Source organism: Battus philenor, unplaced genomic scaffold (assembly GCF_028537555.1).
Source record: "Battus philenor isolate CCGP_79_NKW_IND1 unplaced genomic scaffold, ilBatPhil1.0.hap1 SCAF_24, whole genome shotgun sequence".
NCBI lineage: Eukaryota > Metazoa > Arthropoda > Insecta > Lepidoptera > Papilionidae > Battus > Battus philenor.
Window position 1 is genome coordinate 10,786,751 of NW_027181687.1, and position 13,968 is coordinate 10,800,718.

Sequence of the window (13,968 nt, forward strand, 5' to 3'; positions counted from 1 at the left end):
AGATGGTTTAAAACGGTTTGGTGACTAACTCCCATCTCCTGGGCGATGTCACGAGATGCCACATGCCGGTCTAACTCGATGTAGTCCATGATTTGATCGGTATTTGTCGTCACAGGTCTTCCGCCGGCTGGCTTATCCATGGTGTCGTTTTCGCCGGCTCTGAATCGTCGAAACCATTCCTCCGCGGTTCGAAGTGATAAGAGTACCATCCCCCAAAATACCATTAATCTCACGGAACGTTTCTCTAGCGGATTTGCCTTTAACGAAGGAAAACTTTAAAATAGCGCGAATTTCGGCGTTAGTGAACTCCATGTTTACACGTCTATAACTGTCGAACGCAATATCCAAACTAATCATGCATAGAGTCCTTTTTTAGGTTATGTCAAAACCTTTCAAATTATGTATAGTATTGCCAGATATGAGCTCTGTAGCGCTTTGTACATAGCCGCGAAATTCAAAAGACAAAAAGGCGGAAGGGAGATATTTGACAACCTATTATAAATAACAGGTAATGAAAAAATATAAATATATTAATAAGTCACGTAAAAAAACCAAAAGTCAGGCCAAAAGGTATTCGCTGTATGCGGTCTGCGTAGAACCTGTCATTATGGTGATATTTGGGAGAAGCCTGTCTTGTATTGGGCGTCTATCAGCGGAAATAAATAATAAGATACTGTAAACTATCTCCTATGGTGTACACGTCAAATACCCGCTACTTTTCTTACCATAGCCATACTATAATTTTTACCGTAAGTAATAATAGCACCGAGCAATAACACCGCAAATTTTACTTTCTTATGACATAACAAAAAATATTAAACATATGTAAAGAAATCTATTTTGTATTGTATCGCACTTATATGTCGGTAAAACAGTGTCTGTTTAACTTTGACACATAATAGATGGCGCTGTTAATAATTATGTTATGATGGCGTCGATTCCGGTCGCCGGTCGGTATAACAGTTGGTATTTGTGCACATTAAACTTTTAAAAAGAATCGACAATTAAAATAAGAACTTTAAATTAACTTTAAATGTTCTTTCAGTTTTTAGAAGAAAGCATTATTATAGTATAGAATATCAGATTATATACGCCCACTGCAAGGCAAAGGACTTCTCTAGAATCTGCTACGTTGAATGCTCGCGAACTTGACTATTGTATTAGACAACAGTCAATTGTACTAACAAGTAAACTTCTTTCTAGTCTCTAAATAATCTAATTTATCGTCAAGTGAAAATTTTTGTTTCGCTTCTTTGCTTTATGAAATAAAAAATCAAACATTCAAAGTTAATGTTCCGTTATTTATGTTACAAGTGAACACGTCTACTCGCAAACGATGCTTCAATTTTTTTCCTTTCACAGGTGAGCTCAACGCGAAACCATTTTCTCGAAAGAAAAACGCCGTGACGATTTTCTTCGCTTATGTAAGTGTTGTCGACATATTGCCGTCCTGTTCCTTTATCCGTTGAAAGAAATTGGGCAAGAAAAACCTTTGTTGTTACGTTTTATCGGCAGCTTTTGAAGTTGAATTTGTTTTACAGGCCAACGTTGTGTGAAGATCGACGTTGTGAGGCGGCAATTCTGTTTATTGGTTTATTATTGGCTTTTTTTGTTTGAGCCTCAACGCGAAAAGGTTTAGATAATGTACTATTCATACTCTCTATCAAATAGGTCTAAGAAATTGTGATGTATGTAATATTGAAAGGTCTATAAACTATTTAGATTTCATTAAAGAAATAAAATAATGAGAAAACTTAAAGAGCGATCTATTCTTCTTAATTTTATCAATAGGATCGACCTAGGCCTATTCCGTGGATTTCGAATAGGACAAAATCGAAGCGGCTTACATCTAGTGTATTGTGACAATCTTAATCAAGTCCTTTTGGATGGACATTCTAAGCGAATCAATATTAATTGTTATGCTTTAACCATCTTTTGTCCGCGGGCTTTAATTAACGCCTGAGCATGAGAACAGTTTCAGTCCACGAACGTAAAATCACGCCCGAGTATAGATTTTTAAATATAATAATGAAGGCTATATTATTTACTGGATTTCGACTGCAAGTACTTATTTCACTGCCACTTCAGTAATATACATGTAAATAAACTTTATCTTGATTTTTTTATATAGAATGCTAAGGAATATTTTTCGCCAGATAGTATTAAAATTATTTATAATTAATTAATATGCAAACTTTGCATTGACAGAAGTTAGAATATTTAATAGAATCAGGCGTTACCTCGCGGAAGTCCATCCTAAGTAAGAAAAGGACAAATATTTAGCCTCTTCCGCACATGCAGTGGTAGTCGTGCAATAAAGTGCACCGCCCGCCAGCCCGCTGATAAATGCGTATGCGGCAAACAATGCGAATCACACAACTGCCACCGCCAAATTACTCAACACGTGTTTCACCCCTCCACGGGGCATCTTCAGGAGTTATGTTTCACCGATTAGTGCCAAACACTCTGTGTTGTGTGAGAAGTTAGAAGTTAGTTAGGTCCATCACAACTCAATAGGGAAAATTAATTAATATTATATTTTTAGCCATTTTAGGCTCGGCACAAAATAAAGAATAAATAAGCAAAATGGGTTAAATGATGTCATTGAATTATTACGTTTTCATTTAAATAATTGCTTCTCGTAAATTTTTTAATGAATATTCCATTAAGTGTGATATGTTGACAGTCATATCACAACGCAATATTTATTTATGATCAATTAAAAACAATCAGGTCATGATTGGACGACCGCTAAATATTCGCAACTGATTTACAATCATTTTAATAAACGAATAACTGATATTTATTGTCGCGATTGAAACTCATTTTATTAAAGTCAACAAATCAAGTTGATAGCTTGGGCGTTTTCATTATCAGTTTAAACATCAATACATGATGATGCTGTAATTAACATGGTACATGTGTATTTTAAACAATGTTTGATGCGATTGAATACACTACATTGAAATCTTTCTTTTAATATTTACATTTTTAGCGTAGGCGGCTGTTTTGGATCACCAATTTAATGTTGCGTGTTAAAAGAAACATGTTTCGATTGAGAGTGATTTTATTTAGAAATGTGACTTATATTTATATGTGTGGAAAAAAATTAAATCACACAAGTGAATACAGAATTTCAAAAATATTTTTAAAAAGTTCAGCGACTTCCTTAGCTATAACGTTCACGTTTTTAAATTACTTTTCTATTGCTCATAAGAAAAAAAAAATTACATAGCTAAATAGAGTAGAACGAAAGGCATTTAATTTTAATTTACTAGAAATAGATACTTAAAAATAAATACATTTAAAAAACTTTTAAGTTAAACAGTTTTTTGATACCCATATTGTGGTGGTTGTGGAAAAATATGTTCCTAGTCCGTCATATTGGAACGGCGTCCATCTTGAATTTTAAATTTTGACATAATCATCGTGTTTTACTAATGTAGCCCTTTCATTTGATACCCATATTGAGGGGCTTAAGGAAAAATATGTAATCCGCCATTTTGTATCAGCGGCCATCTTAGATTTATAATGTTATTGATTTTATTATATTGTATTGTAATCTAAATTAAATGTGTGTACCAAATTTCAAATCAATCTGACAACGGGAAGGTGTTAAAATTTCAATTTCTAATTTTGATCCAAATAAATTCCGTACGGGTCGAACTAAATAAAACCGTTTAAAAACCGTTTAATAAAACATTTCAATGAATAACATTTTGTAATATTATTAATAATAATACAAAATTTTATTGCGAAAAACAGATAATGATTTAATATAAATTATATGAATTAATATTCTGTCTTAATATATTCCGCTTAATTATATTAGTTTCAATTTAAATTGTAAAGTTTTCAAAAAGATTTTCGTAAAGTCGAGCATTAGAAATAAAAAATAGAATAGCTGAAAAAAAAATTTCTTTCAAGTTACTATTTGGCTGTCATCATTCCATCTTAGCTGAAATCTGAAGGCGTATGGCCTGTACTTAACTAAGCTCAAAGATTACTTCAGAAGGCTCTGTTCAGTCTGTAACACTTGTTTTTTTAATTGTATTTTGGGGACACTATTCTCTTAACCCTTTCAGGACCATAAGGTTACGGTACCTTATTAAATCAATTTAGCTAGATGTAATGAATTAATAGGCATTCTAAAAACATAATTTATACTAAAAATTCAAAAACTTTTCCATTTTTTTTTGGAAATTTATGGGACAAATATGTCCTTATGGTCGGTCGTTTTAGTTTACTTGTTGGTCAGTCTGTTTTGTTGTAAATAATGTACATTATTAATATACACACTTAGTGTACTTTTTTTTACTTATTTATGAATAATATAAATATAATAGAGCAAGTTATTTGTGGCACTTGGCGAAACAATTCCTGTTGTTAGTGTAGCAAAGGTTCACTTTACACAAAACACAAGTATTATTTGTGCAGTTTTCTTTTTTGTACTTGGCACCTCTTTCTGACATTCGACTTTTCTATTAGGTGGTATATTCATGGTAATTGTCGTTTCACTGCTTTGCGTACTACACTACTTCTTGCAGTTGGAAGGCCTCTTTGCCTATAGGTAAAACCATTTATCAAACTCCGAGCAACAACTTGTCTGAATTGCAAGGTCGACAACAGAGATCCTTCAATTTTTTTTTGTTTATGAAGTGTGTTGTCACTGGATTTTCAGCCGATAGACGCCTACTGCTAGGTACAGGCCTACCATAAATATATCTATAAGGGTTTTACTATAACCATTACTCTTGGTAGGCTAGTTGGCGATCATAATTGTATTATGGTATGCAAAGGACGCTACTGGCCATGCTCCCGAAGACTTGTTTGAGCGCAGTAGCAATCAAAAATAATTAAAACACAAAGTGTCAATTAAGTAAGTTTACATCCCGGAATCGAATCCGTAACCTACGATCCCAAGTCTTGGTGCTCTATCGCTAGGCAACGACTGCACGACATACGTGCTTAGTATTATCACGAAGGCAGGAAACGACAATATAGCTGTCACTCACAAAATGTTTAGAAAAGGTTCAACAAGTTGGTATGACTAAAATCCATTAGAACGAGTATCAAAATTATAGTTTTGTAACTGAGGTTTTATACTGTAGCTGGCTTGCAAGAAAACTGACAATAGCATTAATTTAAACTTTAAAATATCAAAAAGATTACATACTAGAATGCGGTTGATGATTATAAAAGTTGGTACTTGGGAGCATTCTAGGTCAGTCTATATCCTGAAGACAAATGAAGAACAGGAAGACTCATAATAGTAAAAACAGCAGGTAATGAGCTACTGTGGTGCTGCAGAATCGCTACCAGTTTCCTTGCCCGAACTCTAGAACATTAAAAGGATTGTTTTTGGAGAGTCTGCGTTTCCATATCCTCAACCCACGTTCCTGACAAAATTTTGAATCACGGTCGCTCGAAAAGCACCAACTACGACTCCATTGTTTGTTTCTTTTTCTTCTTCCTTCCCTTTTCCCTTTTTTTGGTGACGGGTCTCCTTATCAATTTGCGCCAGGCCACTCTATCCTGGGTTGTCTCTGCATCAAATTGAAGGGTTTCCGGTTCCTTTCTGATATTAGACCACCACGTAGCTTTTGGACGCCCTCTCTCTCTTGGGAATTCTGGGAGGCTTTAGGCAGTTTTTACCACGTAGTCATCTGGCTTTCGTTCAATATGGCCATACCATTGCAATCTATTTTCCTGTAATTTGCTAGAGATCGGAGCTACCTTAAACGAATCTCTGATATATTCGCTCCACCCGACCATCTAAGCATCTTCATCTCATTTACATGAAGTGTTTGCTCGTGTCTCTGGCTTACAGTCCAGCATTCCGAGCCGTAGAGCATAGCTGGTCTGACAACTGCTTTGTAGACTTTACCCTTGGTCTTGATGGGCATACGGTTATCGCATAGAACGCCTTACACTTTCCTCCACTTCATCCATCAGCGGTTGAGTCTGCATCAGTACTTAAGGTCGACCCTAGGTACCTGAACTTGTTTATAATAAATAAATTAAATAACATACCTTGCCGTGATGCGTGGTGTTGTCGTGACGTATCTCAGGGAGGTTCGGTGACTGGGTAGATATATCGTGGCCGTGCCTATGGGCGCAGCGTCCTGGAATCTGAAATAAATAATCAACAGTTAATTATTTTAATTTTAAATCAAAATCGTCTTTTTTGGAATATGCTGTTATAAGCACTTTCGAATCTTCAATTAGCGTAAAATGTCGACATTATTAGCCCTACAGGAAGCTAGCACTGGCTCTGAAGGCAGTTCTGCTGCGAGCCAGTGGAAAACTTAACAGTTACTCTTTACAAATATAGTTTTATAAAACGCGACAATAATTAGCTCCCTGATTGAGTGTCAACAATATTTAATACAACACTAATATCAATAAAGTGACGTTACTTGTATGGAATATACGAAACTTTTTAAAAAATATTTTAAATATCAGTTTTAAATGTATCACAGAAAATTTCGTTTTAAAATATTGTTGATCATAATTTTCTCATATTTACAATCGATTCTTAAATAAATTTCTATACTCTGATCTTAGATTATGTAGAATTTAAAAGAATCCTAGTCAATATTAGAGAGGAATTGCGAACATATGTCACAAATTTATTTTCCAGTGGTAAGCAATTTGTGGAAACCGTAAATGGTTAAAATCAAAAGAGCTGAGGTCACTTACATAACGTCTCAAGATAAAGGCAGAGTTTTTCGTGCAGCCGAAGGCTTGTGGGGTATTCAGACTCTCGTCTGGTAACCATGCGCCAGTAGATACGGCGGATAGGCTTACAACTAAGTTATTTAGTTTCTAACTTGTACATTGGAGTGTTCAATGTTGTATGTTGTGTCGTGAGCTTTTTAATTACTCATCTGAATTTAAAATAATCACCGAGGAGTAATAGAACGGGTCTTCGTGCTTATATAGTTTTCAGAGTGGCTAAAAACAGTAGTAATAAGTTGTAGGCTGCTTTCAATCGAACATATCAATGGAGGAAGGCTATGTCTAGTAGTGAAAGTACTACGAATTAAATGATGATGATGTGGTGATCACAAGCTGGTAAAAGCGGATTGGTTAGATCCCTTATTAAGTGGACTGATGATATAGTCAAGGTTTCAGGAAGTCACTGAATGCGAGAAGCGTAAGACATCATCTTCGAGATCTTTGGCAGCGTGGTTAGGTAACAATTTTATCTTTTAAAAAACAATTTCGTTTGAAATTATTGAGTACATACAATGCAATTTAAACCATAATATAAATATAGAAACAAACATAATATAAATATATAAACCATAATCTTTGATCCTTGTTTAGTAATGTTTTTATTCTTATTGCTTTTTTCATTGTTTGACTATAAATCATCATATGTTCTCAGTGAGATAGTTATAAGGTAACAACTGTAACTAATTTTATATTTCAAAGCCTCTAAGTTTGTACTTTTTTTCTGCCTTTTGTTACAGTCTATCTTCAATAAAGTAAATAAATAAACCATTGCTCTGTTTTAGGTTATGTATAACATGTTACATCGTTTATATAAACAAGCTTCTATACCCGTGAACCGATTTTTCGTTTCACGACGTCAAAATTAATAAAATAATTCCGTGAAAGTACCGAAGGAAGTAAAAAAAAACATTGTCAACAACATTAAGCCTCGGTAATAAACTCACGTAATAACCCTGTCAGACGCAGCACGCCGCTAGGGTTGCTTTTGAAATTTCACAATATTTTAAAATACACGATCAATTGTAATATTTCATCTTTCATGTTAATAGAATTCTTTGGTCATATTTTGACTTTGAAACACATCGACGTTTTGTTAACATAAGTAAACCTGATACGGGATCATACTGACAGAAATTAACAACATTGGTTCAACTATAACATAACTCAAACTAAGTAAAATTAAGTGAGAAATTCTATCTTACTATAGGCTGTTTAGTAATTAGTATAAAAGTTTTAAAAGGGTTAATATGTACTTAATAGTAAAGCCAGAAAAAGAATTTTCGAAATTCGAATCACTGCATATTAAAATCAATTATTATATTTCCTGATATTAAAGGGAGGTCTATATCTTGCAGTGGGCGAAATTATTGTCATAATCTACCCTTAATGGACATGTTATACAGGTGATTGGTTATAAGTTTTAAATAGCTGTATGTATAGCTCTTTACTATATATATATATACTATACGATACAATAATCTATGGTTTCAGAAATAATATATACCGTAATAATATAGTAAAGATAGGAGTTTTTGAATTTCCAATCAGAACGTAATGAAATAAATTTTTGTTTACCATCTGACTGTATTCTAAAATAAATAATAAAATTACACAGGATGTTGGTAAATAGATGTAAAATTTTCTAAGATTTTTAGCTGCCAAATAAGCATATTTTCTCAAGTTCAAAACTTTTAAATATATTACCAATCAGTGTGACAGAGAGCCTAAAGTGAGTTTCAGTTGGATTTAATTTGGATTTCGTCTTACTGTTGTGTGATTAAGACAATTGTAGAGGAATAACTTAGATGGACTTTTTTTCGGGTGTATACTTATTTAAATTTGGAATATTTGCGTAAGTATAAAAGAAAAAAGCAAATTTCAGTAACTTCACTAATAGCTCCTCTTTGCAAAGTATTTTATAGCAGAATGACAACCAGTGGCATATTTTAAAGAAATCATTATCCTGTAAATTTGTGCGGAACCAATTTCGTAACCAATAGCGCCACATTTTTTCCTTATTTCAGTACCGGGAAGTTTCTTTCCAATTTCAAATGTCATGGAAAATTAAATTTCGAAGAATAATTTTCAATGTTTATACTTTCTTTCTTTTTAAATCGTTTTTTTTTATGAAATAACCATTTTACTCGTTACTGCCTGAGATTATTTTTTTTTAAAAATGGAACACGAACATGAGAGTTAGTATAATACAGTTGATTGGTTATTCGTAGACGAAGGCAGCTAACTGATCCAGTCCAGCGGATTATCAAGTTGAAATGTCACTAAGCAGACCACAGCACGAAGATCAGATGACCACACGGTGCTTATTCTTCTAGATTGGAGTGAGCCGGCAAGAGTACGACGTTCAACCTCATGGTAGACAAAAAACTTTGTCAAGGTTGAGGGAAGACTTTGAATGCAGGCCATTACCATACCAATCCCATTGGAAATCTATAAAGGAAGCCTAGGTCCAACGGTGGACATCCAGATAAATGAATGAGCATACAGCAAAAATGATAACAGATTATTCGCCTGCATTATTTTACTTAAGAATTTATATAGGGTGTTAGGTTATTGGTATAAAATCTTTGAAGTAGTGAAAACTCAATTTGATACTATTAGAGGGACCGGAAAGTAATGTCGCTTTCTTAAATTAAATTCACACGACTACATTTTTAACAAGTTTTTATATCTAATTAATAATATATTTACCTTCGTTATCAACAACCTTTTGTCGTCTAGTATACAAATTTTCAATGCCGAAGGGGTAAAAATCAATCGGTTTTTCTGTAAAATATGTCGACAGATACAACATTATTTTCCGGTGAAACTAATGTAATAAATAAAATAAAAATGCCTTTTATTTCTAGACAGAAGGTAAACATTACATAGTACAAAAAATGCAATACCTAAAAAAAATATGAAAAGATAAAAAATTATAAAATTATAAAGTGACTGCAATCTTTGGATTTTTAATTTTCTGCTGGAACTCTTCTGCAGGTGAAATACTCTTCTAAGGATGCTCAATCTTCTCTAGATTTGGATTTTTTAAACCAATCTGCACCGGTGACTTTAATTACTTCTTCCCATATTGCGCCGGGTCTTCCTCTCTTTCTTTTACCAATTGGGCGTTTTCACGCTGTAATTTTTTGGTCCATCTCTGATCCTGCATACGTGCTACGTGACTGGCTTATTCCCATTTAAGAGTTAAAGATTGTACTAGCCCATGTTTCGCGATTGTGGTTTCTCTAATTTTTGTATTCTTTTTTTTGATGTTCATCATGCTACGCTCTATTCCTCATAGGTGAGCGTAATAATAGCTCAAAACGAAGTGAACTAAAACATTTTATAAAGATATAAAAAATACGTTTATTACGTAATAAACAAAGTCTGAAATAAATAAAGGAAGATTTCCCCTCAGCATAATCCGGCAAAGTTTCCGCTTGCCAGGCATAATGCAGTTAAAAAATTTCACCGACCCTCGGTACCAGGCAAGCATAACTAACGTGTACACAGCGGGGCCTTTATCTAATGTAGCGCAAGATATTCAGTGGGCCGGGTAATGTGGCCACTGCGATCCAACCGCGACCGACGGTCCAAGTGATAGCAGATAACCGATTGTTTCAAGAACAATCCATTTGAACGATTGGATACATTGTTCACTAGTTGTTTTACCTCTAATGAAACACGCGCGCTATAGCTTACAAATGAATTGAAAATAAATTTTGATATATGCAGATAAAATTCCGGATTCCATGTTTCAATTACCTTAATGACTCGATTCTCAACTGTAGTTGTGATGTAGAAATATTCCTGTGAATATCATACTTTTTTTATTTATATAGCTTTACCATTTTACGATACATTGACTCATTTCCAATAAAACTATAATAGAACTAAATTTAAATTATATTTTTAATACTTCTCTAAGTTCAAACCTGAAAATATCTTTTATTTTTTCAAATCAAAAGATAAAAAAATAAATAGCTGTTATAGTGCTACCAAAATCGCTATACCGCGCCTGAAGAATGCGCAGCGAGGTGGGGGGCTGAGAAAATTAGCGCATGCGCAATAATACAAGCGTACTCAATGTCTGATATTTCCCCCCGTCTCTCCGCGTCCATACCTAAGGCGCGGTATAGAGATATCGGTAGTACTATTGCAATGAATCATTTTCTTACTTTGACCATTGCAAAGAAAGCTAGATCTCCACACTACAGTTGTTGATAATCTGCGGAGAAAGAGACGGAGGTAAGATCAGAGTTGTACAACCTTCGTCCGAGGAGGTTACATCATGTCTTCCTGCAATTATCACAGTATAGCCTTACGACGAACGTATGGAAGGGGTTCGGAGCGAATTTCAGGTATATTATACAGGATGATTGGTTATAAATGCTAAAACTTTAACCGTTTCACTGCTACGCGACGTAAAAGCACTGTGTGGTTTAGTTCCTAAAACTGCGACGCAGCGTTTTTGCGCTGCAAGTTTAGATGTGCCTTGGTTGCTTCGTAAGAGTGAACGAAGTTTACGAAGAGAGAAGAATTAAGAAGTTTTAGTTAGCCTTACCAATACACTCATAATATATTTTAAATTATTTTAATCATATCAATGCTTAAACCTTCGCAAGGGATAATCGTACGAAAAGAATTGTTAAAATTGATAGATGTTTGAATAAATAAAAGTGTTTTATTTGACAACATCGAGTCAATATATATTATCTGTAGTTTTCGTAAGTTTTTGCAAGAATAACTTAGTTTAATATATGATACACTTTATCCTAGATCAAATCTTTCAAAAATAATAACTAAACGTAAGTAAGAAAAAACGTTTCCAAAATTCGAATATAATACTAAAATTTATCATTTTTAATTTATGCTGTCTAGTCTTGTAGACTGACAGAAGTTTTGACGCATTATAATGCCAAAAAAATTTACGTAAGGTATTTCAGAGTGATGACTTTAAAAAGAGTGATTGAAAATAAGTTTTAAAGCTTTATGACTCTTTTAATTGACTTTGATATAAAAAATATACATATAACCTATCGCATTGTATATAGAAAACATAAAAAATACGAATAATTTTTTCAAAGTATTTAAAGTTATTAGTTCTAAGTTAAATGCACCTAATTAACCTTTGGACCACCGCACGTTCTTACCGAATTAAGTTTAAGTAACCCTGTAACGATATTATACTTAGTCGATGAGCTCAAATAAAATATTTTACCAAAATAAAGATGAATAATTTTTCATTTAATTTCCAACCACATTAGTAATTGCAAGTCATATTCTTCATCTAATTTCCACCCACATATGTAATGCAACTTTTCGCTAATTTATATATGTACTTAGTCTTGCCATAAATATTGTTATAAAGAAAAGCACGATTTTTTTTTTATACGTAACATTTATTCCTTTCATAGTGAGTTAGTTTAATACATCAATATATAACTATTAAAAATATACAATGTTTATTCGAAGTGGTCTCCATTGGCTGCAATACAGTCTTTTAAACGTTGAGGCCAGTTATCAATAGCAGCACGAACTCTTTCTAGAGGAAAATTCTTCACTGCCAACCGAATGGATCGTTTTAGGGACTCCAAATTATCATGGCGTTTAGAGCAAGCCTTACTCTCTAAAACTGACCATAAATTATAATCCAATGGATTTAGGTCAGGACTTGACGACGGCCAGTTTTCAGTGCTGATAAAGTCCGGAACGTTAGTTTTCAACCAAGATTGGGTGGATCGAGCTCTATGACCCGGTGCCGAGTCTTGTTGAAAGCACCATTCTTTGTTATTGAACATGGTGTTAGTTAAAGGCTTAACTACCGTCTCAAGAATGGTATTTTGATAAACTTGTGCCGACGTTTTAATACCTTTTTCACAAAAATATGGCTCAGTCACCCCTTCATAGCTAACACCCCACCAAACCATCACTGAAGTGGGATAATGCCCACGTTGTACTCTGTTTACTAATTGCGAAGCTTCTTTAGAGCTTCCAGCATAAATACGGTCATTTTGTTTATTAAAATACTGCTCAATTGTAAAAATTTTCTCATCCGTAAACAAAATTTTTTTGTGACCTCCCTTTGCGTACCGCTTAAGTAGTTGTTTGGATTTTACCACCCTATTCTTCTTTAAATTATCAGTTAAGAAGTGACCAGTACGTCTCTTATAGGCTGCAAGTCCTAAGTCATCTTTTAATATACGCGACATGGTTCTAGGAGCTATCTTCATCTCCCGAGATAAAATCTTTTGCTTACGGACAGGATTTCTTCGAATTCTTTCCCTAACTGCTTTAATCACCTTTTTCACACGAACGGTACGTGGACGGCCAGATCTTTTTCTGTCACAAACAGAGGAGGTATCATTGTACCTATCAATAGCCCGGTAAACAAACATTTGACTAATACCAAGCGGGTGGAGGGTTTTAAAAATTGCACTTTTCTCCATACCTACTTTATGTAAGGCAATCACAGCGATTCGGTTCTCTTTATCACCCCACTCCATTTTAATATAACAAAATATTTAACAATATAATGGCGCGAAAATAAGAAAACACATCAAGCAATCATATAAAAATGACAGATTCCAAATTCAAACGTAATATTTTCTTTTTTTGAATAGTAACAGTATTTATGGCCAGACTAAGTATATATATATATATATATATATATATATATTTATTATCATTGTCAGAAATTACTCTCATTCTCTTCACATTCAAATTCACTTTCATCACTCTAAGTTATTTGTGCCGTTTTGATGTTTGAAGTAGAAATTTTTACATTATGAGAGATGGTAATAAAATCGGTTATTAAAACAAAAAAAAAACTTATTTTGAGAACCGTGTAAAAGCGAAAACGTGTAAAACAAGTACCGCGTAAATTGGGGGATAGGTGTATTTATATATATATATATATATTGAGTATTTTCATTAGCGAATGCAAAAGAAAATTACAAATTCAGCTCGAATTACTTAAAATATTTGACTTCGTGGGATTTTCTTAAATTCGGAAAATTCGTGAATTGCCATAAAGTCATCGTCATCACTGATGATGTGCCACTGCCATTACTCAAATATCATACCATCAACCAACCAATCAAAAATCATACTATACATATTCATAAATATATATGATTTAAAATAAGTATAGGGATATATTTTTTGTAAACCTTTAAATTTCTAATTTAAGGTTAAGAACCATTTACTAGACCTATAATTATCTAT

At 33.6% G+C, this 13,968-nt stretch overlaps 1 protein-coding gene across 1 annotated transcript in view; it reads right to left on the reverse strand.

The window, feature by feature from the left end:
- LOC137924533 (protein madd-4-like) overlaps window positions 1-13,968 on the reverse strand; it is a 187,099-nt gene that overhangs the window by 130,283 nt on the left and 42,848 nt on the right. The window contains exon 2 of the mRNA XM_068767922.1: window positions 6,034-6,132. Within this exon, the coding sequence (XP_068624023.1) occupies window positions 6,034-6,132 (99 nt within the window). The remainder of the gene's footprint in view (window positions 1-6,033; window positions 6,133-13,968) is intronic.